We start from the raw sequence: 16,954 nt of genomic DNA, 5'->3' as shown, positions 1-16,954 counted from the left end.
ATATATATATATATAGATATAGACAGATAGATAGACACACAAACAGGTTCTCTTTGATTACTGCACATTTGCACATTCACTTAAACTTACATTTTTGATCAAGCTGCTTTGTTCTTGGCTAATCAATGCATGATGGGTGATATTTGGATGTTTGCAGTGGTAATAATGGCCGAGTGTGTGTGTTGTGAGTGATTTATGGAGCCGCAGTGGTCCCGGAGATCTCCATATGAAACATTCATCAGGCTACAGTAAATCAAAGCCATCCACAACAGACTAAACAACCAGACTCGGGGAGTTTTATTTTTTTCCTTTCGGTTTCAAACGTCTTTTTTGCTCCCTCTTTACTTCTTGTTCTCGCAGGCAGTAACAAAATTGATTTACACATGTACCATAGTTTAACTCTTCCATACAAACTCTATCCACAAAGCACAAAAAAAACAAAAAACATTCAAATGACGTAGATTACAATCACATGACGTCCACATACGAAGCTCTGTGTTTATGATGCATTATTAATTCGTTACTGAAGCTTGGTGGTAGTCACTTGAGATCTAGCCGTCAGGTTTTAACTAAATCAACTTCATCTTTTCAGTGTCAGCCTTATAAGCATAAAAATGGAAATGATTAGCAGTATTTGAACCGATTCTGATAAACTGAAGAAATGGCTTCTGATTAGTCATTAAATTCTATAAATCTTCTATATAAAAACAGCAATGACACAAAACACCTGCTCATCAAATCACCACATTTCTGCTTATTTGGTGCACAGCAACATTCTGGTATATTATAGACTACATCTTCAAGCCAGAAGATGGTATGTGACACTAAAATATGATTTTGCATCCTTATTAGGTAGTATTTCTTCTATAAAAGCAATAATTCACTTAAGGTTGAGAAAGCACTGCATGCTGCGCTCAACAACACACCTTAACAACATATTTATATATTATCAATGTATATTCATAACATAACCTCTCGTACCTTGTGGCTTGCTTCAGTAAATAATGCATCATGAACAGGGATTGTTTCAGCTTTGCGTTAAAATACACAATTTTCACCCAAATACAGAATGAATAAGCATGTCATGTTTAAGTAATGGTCTTGGATGCTGCTAGAGATCCTCCACAATCCAAGAAGCCTCACGTGGGAACCGTAAAGATCATTCCTGAGCTCCCAGTTGAGCTGTTTTTGTCCCGATGAATTGTGGGTAGTCTGTAAGAATGGCACTCCAGTGATGTGTGTGGATGAACACTGTCACTTTAAAAGCTTCCACTGAGGATCTGCTTAAATTTGACACATTTATTAAAGCACCTGGTCACGATACCAACTGAACACCCCACATGAAACATCAAGCTCAGGTGTTTTGATGTTGAGCAAGCGATGAGTTTCCCTTTGGGTTTGTGTTCAGAAGAAATGGAACTGAATTATGGACACTCACAGCTTATCTACCAGTGTGAGATATTTTGGTGAGCATTTCTTACAGGGCAACACACTGAAAGGGGTTTTAACTCCTGAGTGGGTAAATAACCAAGTGTTTTCATTGGTATTGAATGAGCAGTGCCTTGCCGTTCCTTCACAGCGAAGCATGAAGACGTTTTCCAGACCCTTCACCCTCTCTGCTTCTCTCAATAGGAACGAGCATCTGCTAAGTGCATAAAAGTAAATATAATTGGTCAAAGCCAAAAACCCAGCCAAAAAACATCCAATGTCTGTTGTCAACAGTATAATGATGTATGAAGCACAGCTCACACAGAAGACACATTTAAACTAAGCAGCTTTCTGTTGGACAACGCAGCAATTTAAAGGGATAGTTCAAAAGGGATAGATCAGGGTTCAACAACCTACGGCACGCAGAGGGATAATCGCTGGCACGCGAGCAATAGAGAATGAGGAGTTACGTCACATTCTTTCCACTCCGCGTTGCATTTCGGGAAGGCGCCGCCATATTAGCAGGATACGCTGCCCGTTTCCATGGTTACTTCTCATTCTTTATACGGATAACTGCTTATCTTTTGTTTTGTTTTTGCCTTTAAGTTAAACAATTGTTCATTATTCATTGTATCGTTTCCAGAGAAGAGAAGCTAGTTTAGTTTATCGCAGTGCATGATAATTAGATATAGATTTTGCAGAATTTTATTTACGGTATTGATCTGATTACCAGATCAATTTCAGTTTCAGCCGTCATATTAAAATATCCAAATAAAAGTGTGTTCAACAAGCTGACAGAAGTCAATCCATTTCTTTTTTGGAAACTTTTAAATGACAAAGTATAATCAAAGTATAATTGTTGTCATTAATTTTTCCATGGCCACAGAAGAGAATCAGAGATTGTGGGTCACATTTAGCGAACAGTCCCAAACTCGCTGTATTTTTATATTTATGTTAACAAATGACAAGCAAAATCTAATCCCAATAGGAGCTTGTGAACAGTATTATAGCATTTTAAAATGCTGGTTTAATGGCTTTTTTCCATAACAAATGTGCTTCAGAAACACAGTTACAGCTGATAAAAGAGAATAAAACTTCACATACAAACTCAAGAGTCAAGAGCCCAACTAAAGCAAACACTGACCTCCATCATGGTAATATCAAACTTGATTATTGTCAGTAAAAATTCAATATCTAAACAAATGTCACCGTCCCGTATACGGGACACCTAACTTTACTTCAATATATTACCATTAAATCCTAATCTAATCATGACAAACTATATATCATTGGAAAGGTCCAAGACTCCTAAATAGATATTTCACCACTGTTTGTTATAAAAAATTATGTAGGAGCAGTAATAGATTAATTTATGACAAGAGCGCACCTCAAAACATATACACCATAATAGGAGCGCTGACCTTTGACACAAAAATTCTATTAGTTTCCTTTTTTTCCTATCACGTGTTTTAGTAATCATCATATATTATATATCATTTGAAAGCTTAAAATCTCACAATTCATCCTGTGAAAACCGTTTTGAAATCGGATATTGCATCACCATAGCAATGGTACTTTAAAATCTTTTAGCGGGCTCCTCCCCCTTAGTGGTGACTAAATGTATTACGGTCTTATAGAATCAAAACTTTTTATAATCTTGACAAAATACATATCATCGGAAAGGTCTGAGTCTCAGGATTCCATATTTGGTGGTTATTTTGTGATAGGAGTAAGAGTGAGAGAGAAATTGATCCATTTGTTACAGAAAAGTGCATAAAAAAAAACTTCAATGGGGTTTTAATGGCACCCGGTGGCTGTTTGTGGTATAACGCCTAAACAAAATTGCATAGTAACCTCAATTTTTTTTATATCAACTTCAAATTTGGAACACAACATATTTAGACATATGGCTTTAATTTTATGCCAAATCTGGATTAAAATATATTTTGTAAAATATTTATTTTATATAATATATAATAATAATAGTATCGTACGTGTTATTTACAGTAAATTTAAACTTTTATAACTTTTTTTTACTTTCGTTTTTTTAAAATATTTCACTTCTGCAATAATCTGCTGATTGTCTTCTTTAAAAGGAGACCAATCTTAGATCTGTATTCAAAAGCATTCATGAATTATTACAATTTAACTTTAAATAGTGCACTTTTTGTTTTCAAAAAGGGGGGGTGACAGTTAAGAGGTTAAGAACTTTTGTATGAAAGAAATCAATGAAAAAAATGAGGTTTATTTTATTTTTCTAAATCGCGACAAAAAAACAAAAACAAATACTGCCCTAAACTCAATAGCGGAATTTCCACCTTAAGGCAGTGCTATCCTGCAAATATGGCGGATAAACAAAGCAGATTCCCAGAACTCAACACGGCGTTATGTCACATTTACTTTGTGTAAATAGACACTCTGAAAATGGAAAGGCACTAGACTACAGAAAATGGCATATATTCCAGTATTTCTTTTCTGGGGGAGGACCCACCCACATTTATATCGCCTCCATAAACATACACATTATGCCAGGTCAATGGGTGGAAAATGCTTTACACAATTAAACGAGTTACGTTCTTATTCTGGACTCATCAGCTTGTCTATACATCGTATGCTTTATTATTAATGTGTTTATTGAGTTTGGTCTTTTAAAAACACTGTTTTAATGCATTAAGCCACGTTACGCATTTTCAAATGTCCCGCCGGAAGTGCCGCTGCTTCCTTTTACACTGAAATGCCTTCCGTTTACACTGAAAAGTTCACGCACATCCACATATGAAATCACTTGCATATACATATACACAACTAAAGCATGCGTCTTTCTTATCAGAACTGTATACGTTTGTGAATTTTATTTTGTATGTTTGCGCGAGTGTTTTATGGGTGTGTGCGCGCATCGAGTTTATATGTATGTGCGAGTGTTTATATTCATGGATCAAGTTTATATGTATGTGCGTGTGTTTTTGTAGGTGCATGGATCGAGTTTATATGTATAAGCGAGTGTCTATAGGTGTATGCATGCATCAAGTTTATATGTATACACAAGTTATTCACAAGTGTATATGCATTCATTACTAACATAATATGTATTGGTATGGATTTCATATTAGTGTGCAGGTGTATTTCATATATATATTTTGAACATCCAATAGTATACATGTATATGTGAGTAATTTATAGGTGTATATGCACATTGATAAGCGAAGTTTGATATAAATCCTACGTGGCGCCTCATACTAGTCTACCGATGCACGCGTGACCGCTGCACATACTACGCGCTTCAGATCAAATCCTCAGTGGTCTAACAGCGCTCAATGTCAAAATGACTGAGATGGCCAATCAAATCAAAGTAGGCAGGGTTTACCATTCACAGAAGCAGAGCGCGAAGTGAGCGAGGTAAGATGAAGCTGCAAATCATTTAAAATTAGTCAAATGTTTTACGACAGAAATGTTAAATGGCCGACAGCTATATCTAGTGATGCAAACTTGATTTTTGTCTCTCAAATATGGCCATTTTGAGAGAGAGAGAGAGAGAGAGAGAGAGAGAGATAGAGATGTGTGAATTGTCTGTGTCTGTCTCAAACAATGAAGCTGAGTTTAGTGGTTAACCAGAAAAATTAAAAATGGCACGTCATGCTGAAAAGGTTGCCGACCCCTGGGATAGATGGATAGATCCACCGCACTGTCCAACTGTATGTTTCTCAAATGGACCATTGACACACCCAATTGAGATTATAGATAGTGTCAATGGTCCATTTGAGAGATAGGTGGCGGTAATGCACTTATAAGTCTGCGATCCGCCGTAAAGCAAGAAGAAGAGTGTCGTGAATGTGCTCAGAACAGTTGGACAGTGTGATGGATCAGAGGTAAAAACGATATAAATACTGTTCAGTTTCTTGCACAGACCGATCGTTTCATGTCTTTAGACCTCAATCTATCGTCACAAGCCGCAGGGTTTAATTTGGTTTTGTCTGTGTATGTTTTTTCTCTCAAAGCCTTGAGTCCCATTGACTGCCATTATATGACTGACATGACTGCAACGGTTTGAGTTAAAAATCTTTGTGTTCTACTGAAGAAACAAAGTCACCTACATCTTGGATGCCCTTGGGGTAAGCAGATAAACATCAAATTTACATTTTTGGGTGAACTATCCCTTTAATGTGACCTACTTGAATATAAGGTGACATCTGTGCAAGTTTTTCACACTCATATGAAACTCATGTGGATTCCTATTTTATTTACCAGTGTTGGGGGTAAGACACATTACAAGTAATTGTAATTATGCATTCAAATAAGTAACCTAGTTCTCGACTAAATGTGAGCATGCATTTACTCATCACACTTGCACAAAAACAGATTAAATATTCCTCAAAATGAATAAAGCTGTGAAATACAAACAAGCCCAGCACAGCCTAACACATTACTTTCCAAAAAATAACTAATGCAATTAGTTACTTTATTAGGGAGTAACACAATATTGTAATGCATTACTTTTATAAGTAACTTTCCCCAGCACTTTCAATAACTGGATTTCAGCTGCAAAATTTTGCCAAACAGCAGTAAATGTGCCCACACCTTAAGAAGGCACCAATAAATAATACTATTTGGTAATTTACCAACTCAGGAGAAAACTGCGGTTTGTTTTTAAAGGTTACTAGATCCACATTTTCATGCTTTCTCATGATAGAGGCCTGTTTGGAAACATGAAGACCATATTTGGAATTTAACATCATCTCCATTGATCCATTAGTGTTAAAAACAGCCGTCAGTGTTACGTTCCTCAAACATTGGTTTCTGCCACCACTGCTGAGCACTCACTGTTGAGGGGACGGTCTTCCAGACAAATGTCTTCTGTCAGAGAGCTGCAGTTACTAGTGCCCTCCTGTGGCTCGGAGGTCAACTGCAACCTCGCACGACCCCGTTTCGAACTCACTCCGTTCTGAAGGCCCGTCACCAGACGCTGGGACTCTGCCGATGCCATGGCCACCAGCTCTGGGGTTTCGGGGCATTCGTGGGTCATCGCCGGGGCCATGCTGCCACTTTTGGCATGGGGCGTCTGGCTGTGGGTGTGACGGTACTCTTCCTCAATGTCCTTGCCTAGTTTCCACCTCTTCCACTTCTTCAGCATCTCGCTCTGGACCTGGAGAGCCGAAGAAACACAGACTATTGAGTCACAGGACTACTCACAGCAAGAGCAATACGACCAAAATTAAATAAGGTGAAAAATGCATCAAATGCAATAAATATGACAAAAGGGCACATGTTCATGCTCAACATGAAAGGCTCCACAAGGATGATTTCAGTACTGTATATTGGTGCAAATTTCCTCTGTCATGGAGTTAATTTTTTTATATTAATTTTATGTTTTCTAAAATTATAAATTTTCATATACTGCCTATTATGTTAATGCCTATTGCCTTTTTTTCTTTCTTTTTAATGTTGCTGATGTTTAAGGCAAGTTTATATTAGTTTACTAAAACTGAAACCATAAAATAAATGTTATACACATATACATACACACAGGTGCCCTCCAAAAGTATTGGAACGGTAAAGACCAAATTGCTCTGTTGGTTGTGGAGTCAAGACATTTACAAATATGATTAAAAGATGAATAAAGATGAGACAAAACTACAGCATGTCACATTTTATTATTGGGTGATTCAACACATAGATGTTTTACCAGCTGAGTTCAGCACTTTTAGAGTTTCATCCCTCTATCTGATGTGAGCATAAGTATTGGGACAGTTGCCTCACAGGTCTTTCTAAGTGATCAGCTGTGTCCTGTTGCATTAATTCTTCAGATATTAAAAGCAGGGTATGTGTCGTATAAGTTATATCCATTACTTCTGGATTCTGAATCCTGCATTCGATGATGACACACACAAACCAGGATGAAGAAGAGGGAGCTGACTTTGAGAGAAAAGCAAGCAATTTGGATGCTAAAAGAAAAGAGGAAGTCAGTTAGAGCTCTAGCAAAAACAAAGGGCATGGAGAAATCAAGAGTTTGGAAACCACCAGCGACACCAGCAACCAACAACGACCTGATCGGCTGAGAAAAGAACAGTAGTTGATGGCAGACAAATCATAAAAGCTGTGAAAATGAATCCTAAAAGACGCGTCTGTAAAATCACCAACAACTTCCAGAAAGCTGGGGTGATGCTCTGACAATCTACTGTCCTCAGGAGGCTATGACACAGAATTACAGATGCTACACAGCAAGATGCAAACCTCTGACCAGCACCACAAATAGAAAGGCAAGATTAGAGTTTGCAAAAAAGCACAAAGGTGAGCCAGAAGAGTTTTGGAACTGTGTTTATGGACCGATGAGACAAAGATGAACCTTTATCTAAGTGATGGGAAAGAAAAAATGTGGAGAAAAAAAAGGGAACTGCAATGATCCCAAGCATACAGCCTCATCTGTAAAGCATGGTGGAGGTGGTGTCATGGCATGGGCATGCATGGCTGTCTCTGGAACAGGCCCTCTCAACTTTACTGATGACTTAATGTATGATGACAGTAGCAGAATGAATTTGGAAGGGTACAAAACCATCTTACCTACCAATATTCAAGAAAATGCCACCAGATTCATTGGGAAGTGCTTCATATTGCATCAGGACAATGACCCAAAACACCCTGCCAGTTCAGTCAAGGAATTTATAAGAGCAAAGAAATGGAAAGTCTTAGATTGCCCAAGTCAATCTCCAGATTGAAATCTGATTGAACATGAATTTCACCAGCTGGAGAGGAGAGTAAAGGCAGAAACTCCCCAAAACAAGCAACAATTGGAATTGGCTGCATTAAAGGCTGGGAAAAGTATTTCAAAGGATGAGACCAAGAGTCTGGTGATGTCTATGGGTCACAGACTCACTGCTGTGATTGTGTGCAAGGGACCTGCAACTAAATAATAGCTTTTAATATTTTATATCTGCCTTATGTTCAACTGTCCCTAATACTTATGCTCACATCAATGAGTGGGATGAACTCTAAAAGTGCTGAACTTTTTATTTGGTAAAACATGTATGTGTTGAAATGGCTAGTAATAAAACGTGACATTCTGCAGTTTTGTCTCATATTCATCTTTTAATCATATTTGCAAATATCTTGACTCCACAGCCAACAGAGCAATTTGGTCTTTACTGTTCCAGTACTTATGGAGGGCACTGTATATAATCTATACTACTGATGCTAAAATAACAATGGTCTTAGGTCACTGATCAAGTCCAATGTACAACTGGGTTTTATTGGCAAAACTAGTTGAGAGCTGCTACTTATAGATGCTATAGATCATGTGTAGATGTGATTTTAAGTAATGCTTTTTGAAAAAGAGACATATCTCTCACCTCTTTGTTGACGAAGCAGTAAAGGATGGCCACGAGCAGACCCTATGATTACAGACAACAACACACATGAACCTCAACCATCTGCTATCATCTCACAGCAGATACAATCCATTCAGAGAGCATCTCTTTAAGCGCTCTGGCGGCTATGATCTGATGATGATGGTGGGCAGATGACCTTTGCTCTCTGACCTGGAAGGAGCTGAACAGGAGGTCGTAGAAGAGGCGGATCAGCCTCAGAAGAGACTCCTTCGGCACAGACTCATCGATGACGAAGGTGAAGAGGATGGCATGAATTCCCAGCAGAGGAATCAGTGTGAGCGTAGACTTGGCCAGCCTGAGGAGAACAAACAAGAGAGAGAGAGAGAAACATATTTAATGAGAGCATGAGCTCTGCTTGCATGAAAAAAAAAAAGACGGCGTGTTTACCTGAACTTGTAGTCGGTGTATCTCATCTGATGCGCCTTCAGCTTGGACATTAGAATCTTTATTATACGAATGAATATAATGAAATTAATCTATTCCAGAAGGAAAGAAAGAGAGAGAGAGGTTATATTCTCTGGGACTGATGTGATGTTTCATTACCATACATGATGACATGTCAAAGCGTAACGCATTATCACAATCCTCACATAGACATTAATGGGATCTCTCTATTTTGACTTTATAATGCTTCCATTCTGTTCTGTGAAACTTCTCAAACCTCACCAGAATTATTGTGATAAACACAAATCAATAAGTGAGTAAAACAAACCACTGTTGTACCATCAAACTGATGGATTTATCTTACATTTGATTCTTACTGAGTTTAGATAATTGAATTGATCTGCACAAACAACACAACAAGACAAGAGAAATGCAATTGAGATCTGGCAATTTCAGTTTTGAACAGATTTTTTTGAACATTTTTTTTTAATGAAAAGTATGAATGCAATCTAATTAAGGCTTAAATACTCAGCAAAAAAACAAAAACAAGACTGAAGGTGCATTTTATTGTGCATCATACATTAGCCAAGTTACATCAACATTGTTTTCCAAATACTTTTCTGAAATGAAATCCTAGATTCACATATCGCTCAAAAGTGGTGTCTGAAGCGGTTTTTATATCAGAACATGGTACAAGTGCAGTGCAAACGGGACTCGTGAAATAAATCATTTAGTTTGTGTAGAACCACAATTTCTGTTGTGATTGTCTTTATTACTTTTTAAAGCCCCCAGAGCATTTTTCTATGCATTGATGACTGTGCAGAACAAACGCTCAGTGACGAGCGGAGGTCATAAAGCGTTCCTGAGCCCGAGGCGCTTGCTGAACGAACGCGTCCTCGGATAATATGAGCGTGCGAATGCAGAATCATATTAGAGACTGCTTGAATCTCAATACTCCAGCCCATCCATATGCAACACACACACACAGGACCTTCTGCGTAGATGAGTGACGAACAGTTTTGTTGTCATTCGAGGATGTGGTTCTCTCTCAACAAACACAGAACGTTCCTCTAATGTTCTCATATGGTTCCCATTTGGTTATTGTTATGGGAACCAAATAAGAATGTTCTAGGAATATTATAATTTTTTTTTTTAAAGAGAACATTCCCTGCAGGTTATTTTATTATTATTATTTTTGTTTTTTATAACCTAGAGAGAGTGTTCCCGGAACATGTGGAATCACATTGACAGCCAGTCACAATGGAATGGAATCGGCATGAACATTTAAAGGGGTCATTGGAGGCAAAATTCACTTTATAAGTTGTTTGAACATAAATGTGTTGGAAGTGTGTGTACACAACCACCCTATAATGATAAAAATCCACCCAGTCTTTATTTATTTATTTATTTTTTTTAATTCCTCTAACCAGGCTGTTCTGAAACTCCTGTCAGAATGACGTAGTTCTGCACAGGCCCCTCCCACGATACTTTGATTTAGATTAGATTGACAAGATCGTCTTATCTTAGACCCGCCCTGAGAGAGCCGAGAGCTGTTCTGTTGTTGGATGTCCTAATGAATATAGCAGTCGTCATTTACTCCCGACATCTGAGCTGCTGAAGACGCAGAGGATTACGTTTGTTTTTGAAGGGAATGTGCCCCCTGAGCTACCTAAATGCATCTATGTTCGCGCGAATCATTTGTGATCCAGCTTCATCTACAGAAGAAGTGAGTATAAGGGTTTTTAATGAATCTTTGTAAATCGCCTTTCCTAATAATGTGCTAATTAGCAAGTTTCACAATGAATGCGGCTAAAGTAAACAGTCCCTCATAGAGTGGCTCGGAAGAGAGGGGCGGGGTCAGCAGAGCTCATTCACATTTAAAGGAAAATGCTACAAAACGGCTTGCTCTGACAAGAGCTGTTTTTGACAGGTTTAAAAAGGTGGTTTTTTTACACTACCATTGAGAAATTTTAACCAAACTATGTTACAGACTTTTCATTAAGACCTTAAAGAATCATACAAACTTGTGGAAAATGGGCATCCGATGACCCCTTTAAAGTGGGAGATGATGTAACTTCATTGCGCATTTATAACAGAAGAACAATATAATCTGGATGATAACAGGCCTTAAATCTGTGCGCGAGTCTCTTACCAGATACGCAAACAGAATGGGAGAACGGATGATCCACCAATAGCCCATGTTGATATTCCTTTCCCAGCACCTGCATATGATAAAATATCATAATTCATCCATTTAAACATAAAAACTGTGTCAAACAGTTAAAAACCTAATACATCATTAATTTTTTTTTCATAACACTGGTGACACAAGGAATTCAATTTTGTGTAGTAGTGCTGTCAATCGATTAAAAAAAACTTAATTGCCTTAATTACAGTCCTGGACTGCGATTAATCACGATTAATCGGAAATTTAAAATACTAGGACTTGCCTGTAAATGTGTTGAAATAAAGGAATGCATGATAAACTAGTTTAAGGAAACAGAACCTTTCACATCTCCGCCAGGTATGAGACATAATCCTTACCATTCTTTTGTTTTTATTCAGTTATCAGCCTTTATACTGGCAATAAAACGTTTACCAAGCCACATCGCTTCAATCCCAGTACACATTTACCCAACTATTATCAAAAGTATTTTTAAATAAATACAACATTTTCTTGCGACCTTACATGAAGTATTATGATAAAATGCATTATGAAGAAGAATCGAACCTGTTCTGCAGGTGCATTAGAGCTAACATTAGCATCATGCTACATAAGACAGTTTATGAGATTAATAGTACACTTTAACTCAGAACTCACTTTAAACCACCATCGAGTGTTAATAACTTCCTTTTGGAATCACATGTGTATATATAGGCTACACTTTGGACGGCCGCGGTACATTATACAAGTAGCCCAATAAACCGCAACCCATGGCTCTGTAATTTTTCCCACGACTGTATTTTCAAAATAGCCAAACTGTGCGGGGAAACCGCGACCTTGGCAACACTGGTTTGCTATACCCTTATCAAATATGAGTATGCATATCTCTCGCACACTGTTGCTCTCTCTCCGCGTTCGCTTCACTTTTGTCGAGCCCGGTGCCTTATAATCAATCCCTGCATCCCAATGTGCATACACCCTATCTGCCCTAAATAGTACGCTACATATAGCTACGATGACAGCAAAAAGTTGGGGCCAAACCTTATCAAACGATTAATTTGCGTTAAAAAAATATTAACACGTTAAAATGTTTAGATTAATCACATGCGTTAACTTTGACAGCCCTAGTTTAAAGTCAACCTGGAAAGCTTTTCGCAGCCCATTTTTCATATACAGTTACAGTATGTGACACATTTCAGAATAAAATATCACATTTAATGAGATATAACATAAATCTGAAGTGCAGGACTTCATTTAATCCATTACAAATTGATTGTATAGTGAGAAAGAAAGCCCTTCCAGAGGCAGAGCGAGTTTTATTGTATTTTGATGAAAGATTACTGAGAAATAGTTCACAGTAAGTCAAGAAACAAGTAAACAGAGTGAGTTTAGATTTCATATTGACTCGAAGGTGTGTTTTTCCTAAACCGAGCACTGATTAATTGTCTAAGTAAAAGAAGCATGTGTCTTTAATTAAGCGTTGCCATGGCAATGATCTGCTTTGTTTGATTTTTTCTTAATACCCAATTCTAATAAATCCCATCTGTTCAAACTGTGATCTCAGTAGTTTTCAGAGTTATTTGTACATTTTTGTCCAATATAAAAGTCTAAACCTTCACAAATGGTTCTGATGTTCAAAATGTTCAGTAGACATGAAGGCTCTGTGTCGGTCAATAATCCCTCACCAGGACTCTCATTTATTCAGTTTAAGAAAGACTTTATAAAATGGCAATTTATTTAGAAGTCGGTCAAATCTAGACTGAATTCACAATGGTTCGTGAAGTCATTTGAAAGTCTTTGTGTACGGCAGAACTTTATGTCTATTCATTATTACTAACAGCATTTGTGGGATTATGTTGATAAAATAAAATATGAAATAACAAAATAATATAATTTTGACTTATCTTAGAAGTTTCATACTGTAAACTCGTTCACACCAAGCACGATAACGATAAATATAACGATATGTGAACGATATCGTCTGTTTATTCTAAGCACACATGCGTCTGCCGCTTTAAATTCTTGAGCACATTATAGCAGGATGGATTCTGATTGGCTGTCAGTGTTTTTATCGTTCATCAGTTGGAAAAAAATCGTTCTGGAAGTGATTCCAAGGATATCGTTTCTCTGTGCTTTTATCGTGTGGACGCAGCTATTCTTTAATACTGAGAAATATCGTTATCTTTATTGTTATCGTGCTTGGTGTGAACAAATCTGTTATGATCTGAATATTTTCTGTTCAGGGTCTGTTTTTGTTTTTTCTTGATTGTACAGAACTTTTTTTTTTTTTCTCCATTTGACTTTTCCCTTATTCATATTCTCGTTTTATTAGTTTTAGTAAATAGGTTATTATTTAACCTTTTCTGTTCTGCATTTATTGCATTTTTCTTGATTGTAAATCAACTTCAATGGTGCCAATTTTTTGTACAATTTTAAAGCATGTAATTTTATAAAATGTACGTCCATTTATTAGATGTACTTGAATAAATGAATCAGTTAACACTTATTTGTGTGTCTGAGCTGTAATTTAGTTTAAATCTGTTTAAATGTTTTATGGTTAATGTTGAATTTAACTTTGCATAAAAAAATGATCAGACTAAAATCACGTTAACACATTTTTCATGTCATGTGGCTATACTATTATTATAGAGTAGGTTGATGGATCCTCCCCATTCACTTCCATTGTGCCTTAATATAAACCAAATTTGACCAAGTTCAACTTGCTTATCCACCAGCAGCCAAATAGTCAACAATTTTCAATTGTAATCGACCTTAATTTGCACTAAACTTGGAATTTTTCTTTAAAATCTTGCACTTTTAAAGTTATAAATCCATTAATGCTGTCACAGTCCACAACAAAAAAGGAAACTAAAACATATACAAACTCAGCTGTGGGTTATGAAATATGTTGTGCCACTGAATAATCAAATTAAACTCAAACAATAAACCCAATAAACAGAAAGGCATATAAAAGAGAGGGACTGATATTCGCTGCTTCACCACAGGAAGGAAAGAAGAAAGACCAAATACAGACGTGATGAGAGAGAAACAGCAGCGCCTTCAGACAATCTTTTCCTCAGCCACCCACTCATCATCATCATCACAAGACCACCTGATTAGTGCAGAGGGGGCGTGTCTAAAGTCACCCGTGGCTCGTTAGGTCTGCATCAGGCCAGAACCCATCGATACACTGACTAAGACCAACTGCCCTTTAAACACAAATACCCATGAATACTAAAGAGATCACACCGGTTCAGGCACATGTAAGAGTTTCTCATATCAGCGTGTATTATTTAAGAGCAATGGGCTGCTTTATGACTCTTTTCACCTGCGTTCAGTCAGAACATGACCGTTTGGGGAGATCAGAGATGTGAACGGCTCATAAAGAGCTAATAGTTTCACTGTCCAACGCTTTTATTCTCCTATATCTGTGCCGATCCCACACAAACTCATTCCATATCCGTCAGCACATCAGGATTTACTGTACAGCTGCTGCAGGGTTTCATGTATCAGATGCGTTTTAGGGTTAAATTCACTATATTTGCTTTGATAGGCCTCAAATTGTACATTGTTTGGAGGACAAAACTGGGCAGGATGTGGTATATTTGATATATTTATATGTACAATTATTATATCGAATTATTCTATATTATATATGTCATATATTTAGATAATATTACATTTTTACATTTTTTTTTTTCTTTAAGCATGTTTTTTAATGGTTTTAGTTTGAGTTATCAATAATAATCCTGCTGTTATGAACACCAAAACATACACTGAAAAAATTATTCATTGAATTTACTAAAAAAAAAATAAGGTAAGAGGTTGCAATCAATTTAGCTACTTTTAAACACACACATATACATATACATACATACATATATATATATATATATATATATATATATATATATATATTTTTTTTTTTAAATGTAGCTAAAATAAATTGTTTGCAAGCACATACCTTAACACAAATTTAGTATAATTTTTTTTCAGTGCAAGTTATCTACTAAAAACCTTTTTGTAAATCAGGACAATATGCATGCTTACATACAGTAGCCCCTAAATGTATTTGGACATTTCAGTCACAAAATAAAACTTGAATGTCACTGCATTACATACTAAATATGAAACTAAGTGGCATTTATTTTTAAGAAACCCAAATAAAGCAAGTCAACTCTTGACAAAAAGACATCAGTTCAGTTTGAATTCCATTAAAAAGCACTAAAATCAACAGAACACCAGCTGATTCAAAGACACTGAGCAAAAAATGCTTGGCATCTATAGTTCAATGACAGTTTTAAGTGTGATGCAGGTGTCCAAACACTTGTTGGAGCCATTGTTAGTCAAAGGTAAAGTGAAGGAAACATACTCTTCATTTTCATACAGGTATTTGGCTGTCATCCACGGCAGCACAAATATGAGCGGCGCACCTGCAACACAAGAGAGACAAAGTCATCGGACTGTCAGTCTGCCAATCAAACACTTCCTCAGCTCATTAGTGATTTTGAGCTGACTTCTTCAAAGTCAGCCTTGTGAACTTAACGTCAGAAATACTTTAAACTGCTTGGGGTGGGTCGAATGTTTCCTCAAACGATGAGTGTGAAAATGAGTGTTGTTTTATGGCCTTTCTTTGTGCTAATTCTGAACAGATCAGACTTTAATTAGTAGAAAAACACTCCCAGACAAAAGAGCTTCTGAAAGGATGTAATTCTGCATGATTGCGAGCTGAAGGCTCACCCCAGCCGATGCAGAGGTAAATGTAGAAGTAGTTCCTCTCGGAGAAGACTGTGATGACCAGCAGGCTGTGCAGATACAGACCCTCCACCAGCAGCCAATAGTTGTTGGCCATGACGCTGTACTGCATCATAACCATCGCAGCACGGCAACCGCTCACCGTCTGAGGAACATATGCACAAATATGCAAATTCAGCCTCGGATGACACACCCACCAACCAATCACAGACCGTCTGATGTGATATAGGTCAATCAATCAATCGAGTTTCTCTACATAAATGCATTCAGGAGTGACTAACTGGCAGTATTTGGCTGGTATATTGCAAACCAGCAGGATCCGATCTGATTGGTCATCTTTACTCAATGCCAGTCAACAGTCTGCCAGGAAACAATGTCATTTACAGAATGACTCTGAGAGGAAGAGCTTTATCTGAGACGCTCACAGCGAGTAACCAAGACATCCTTGAGCACACCTGTGCTTTCCTCTGGATTCAGCTGAACATGCCTGCAAACACACTGTAAAGTGTGACGTGTACCTGAGTGCTGACCCAGCGCTGCCCCTGGAAGTGATGCGGGCCGCTCTGAGCGCTGTTCATCTGATCCAGCAGCGCGTCTTTGACGAGGATGGAGACGGCGCGCAGGATGAAGGAGCTGAACAGATTCATGTGGATGTTGTTCCTCATGCAGTGCAGCTTTCTGTGGAAAACCCACACGATTACGTAATCAGATTGCACAAATCAAACACTCACAATTAGATGATATTACATTTTAGAACACCTGTAATCAGATTACAGTTGATTATTGAAATATTGATTATTTACTTATTTAGCAGAAGCTTTTATCCAAAGTCCAAAGAAATGAG

General features: G+C 37.4%; 1 protein-coding gene across 3 annotated transcripts in view; it reads right to left on the bottom strand.

Moving 5' to 3' along the window:
- Positions 1-1,489: 1,489 nt before the first annotated feature.
- LOC306872982 (glucagon receptor-like) overlaps positions 1,490-16,954 on the bottom strand; it is a 38,251-nt gene continuing 22,786 nt past the window's right edge. For 2 of the 3 annotated variants that reach the window (XM_079421961.1, XM_079421962.1), the window contains exons 7-14: positions 16,629-16,788; positions 16,096-16,255; positions 15,728-15,788; positions 11,344-11,413; positions 9,195-9,283; positions 8,958-9,102; positions 8,769-8,810; positions 6,119-6,568 (exon numbers count right to left, since the gene is read on the bottom strand). In XM_079421961.1, the coding sequence (XP_079278087.1) occupies positions 6,209-6,568; positions 8,769-8,810; positions 8,958-9,102; positions 9,195-9,283; positions 11,344-11,413; positions 15,728-15,788; positions 16,096-16,255; positions 16,629-16,788 (1,087 nt within the window). In that variant the 3' untranslated portion in view covers positions 6,119-6,208. Of the gene's footprint in view, positions 1,643-6,118; positions 6,569-8,768; positions 8,811-8,957; positions 9,103-9,194; positions 9,284-11,343; positions 11,414-15,727; positions 15,789-16,095; positions 16,256-16,628; positions 16,789-16,954 lie in introns of those variants that run through there. The other variant, XM_079421963.1, reaches the window with a different exon arrangement.

Source organism: Barbus barbus (assembly GCF_936440315.1).
Source record: "Barbus barbus genome assembly, chromosome: 7".
NCBI classification, from domain to species: Eukaryota; Metazoa; Chordata; class Actinopteri; order Cypriniformes; family Cyprinidae; genus Barbus; species Barbus barbus.
The sequence above is the reverse complement of the archived record's forward strand: the minus strand, read 5'-3'. Positions and strand labels throughout refer to the sequence as shown.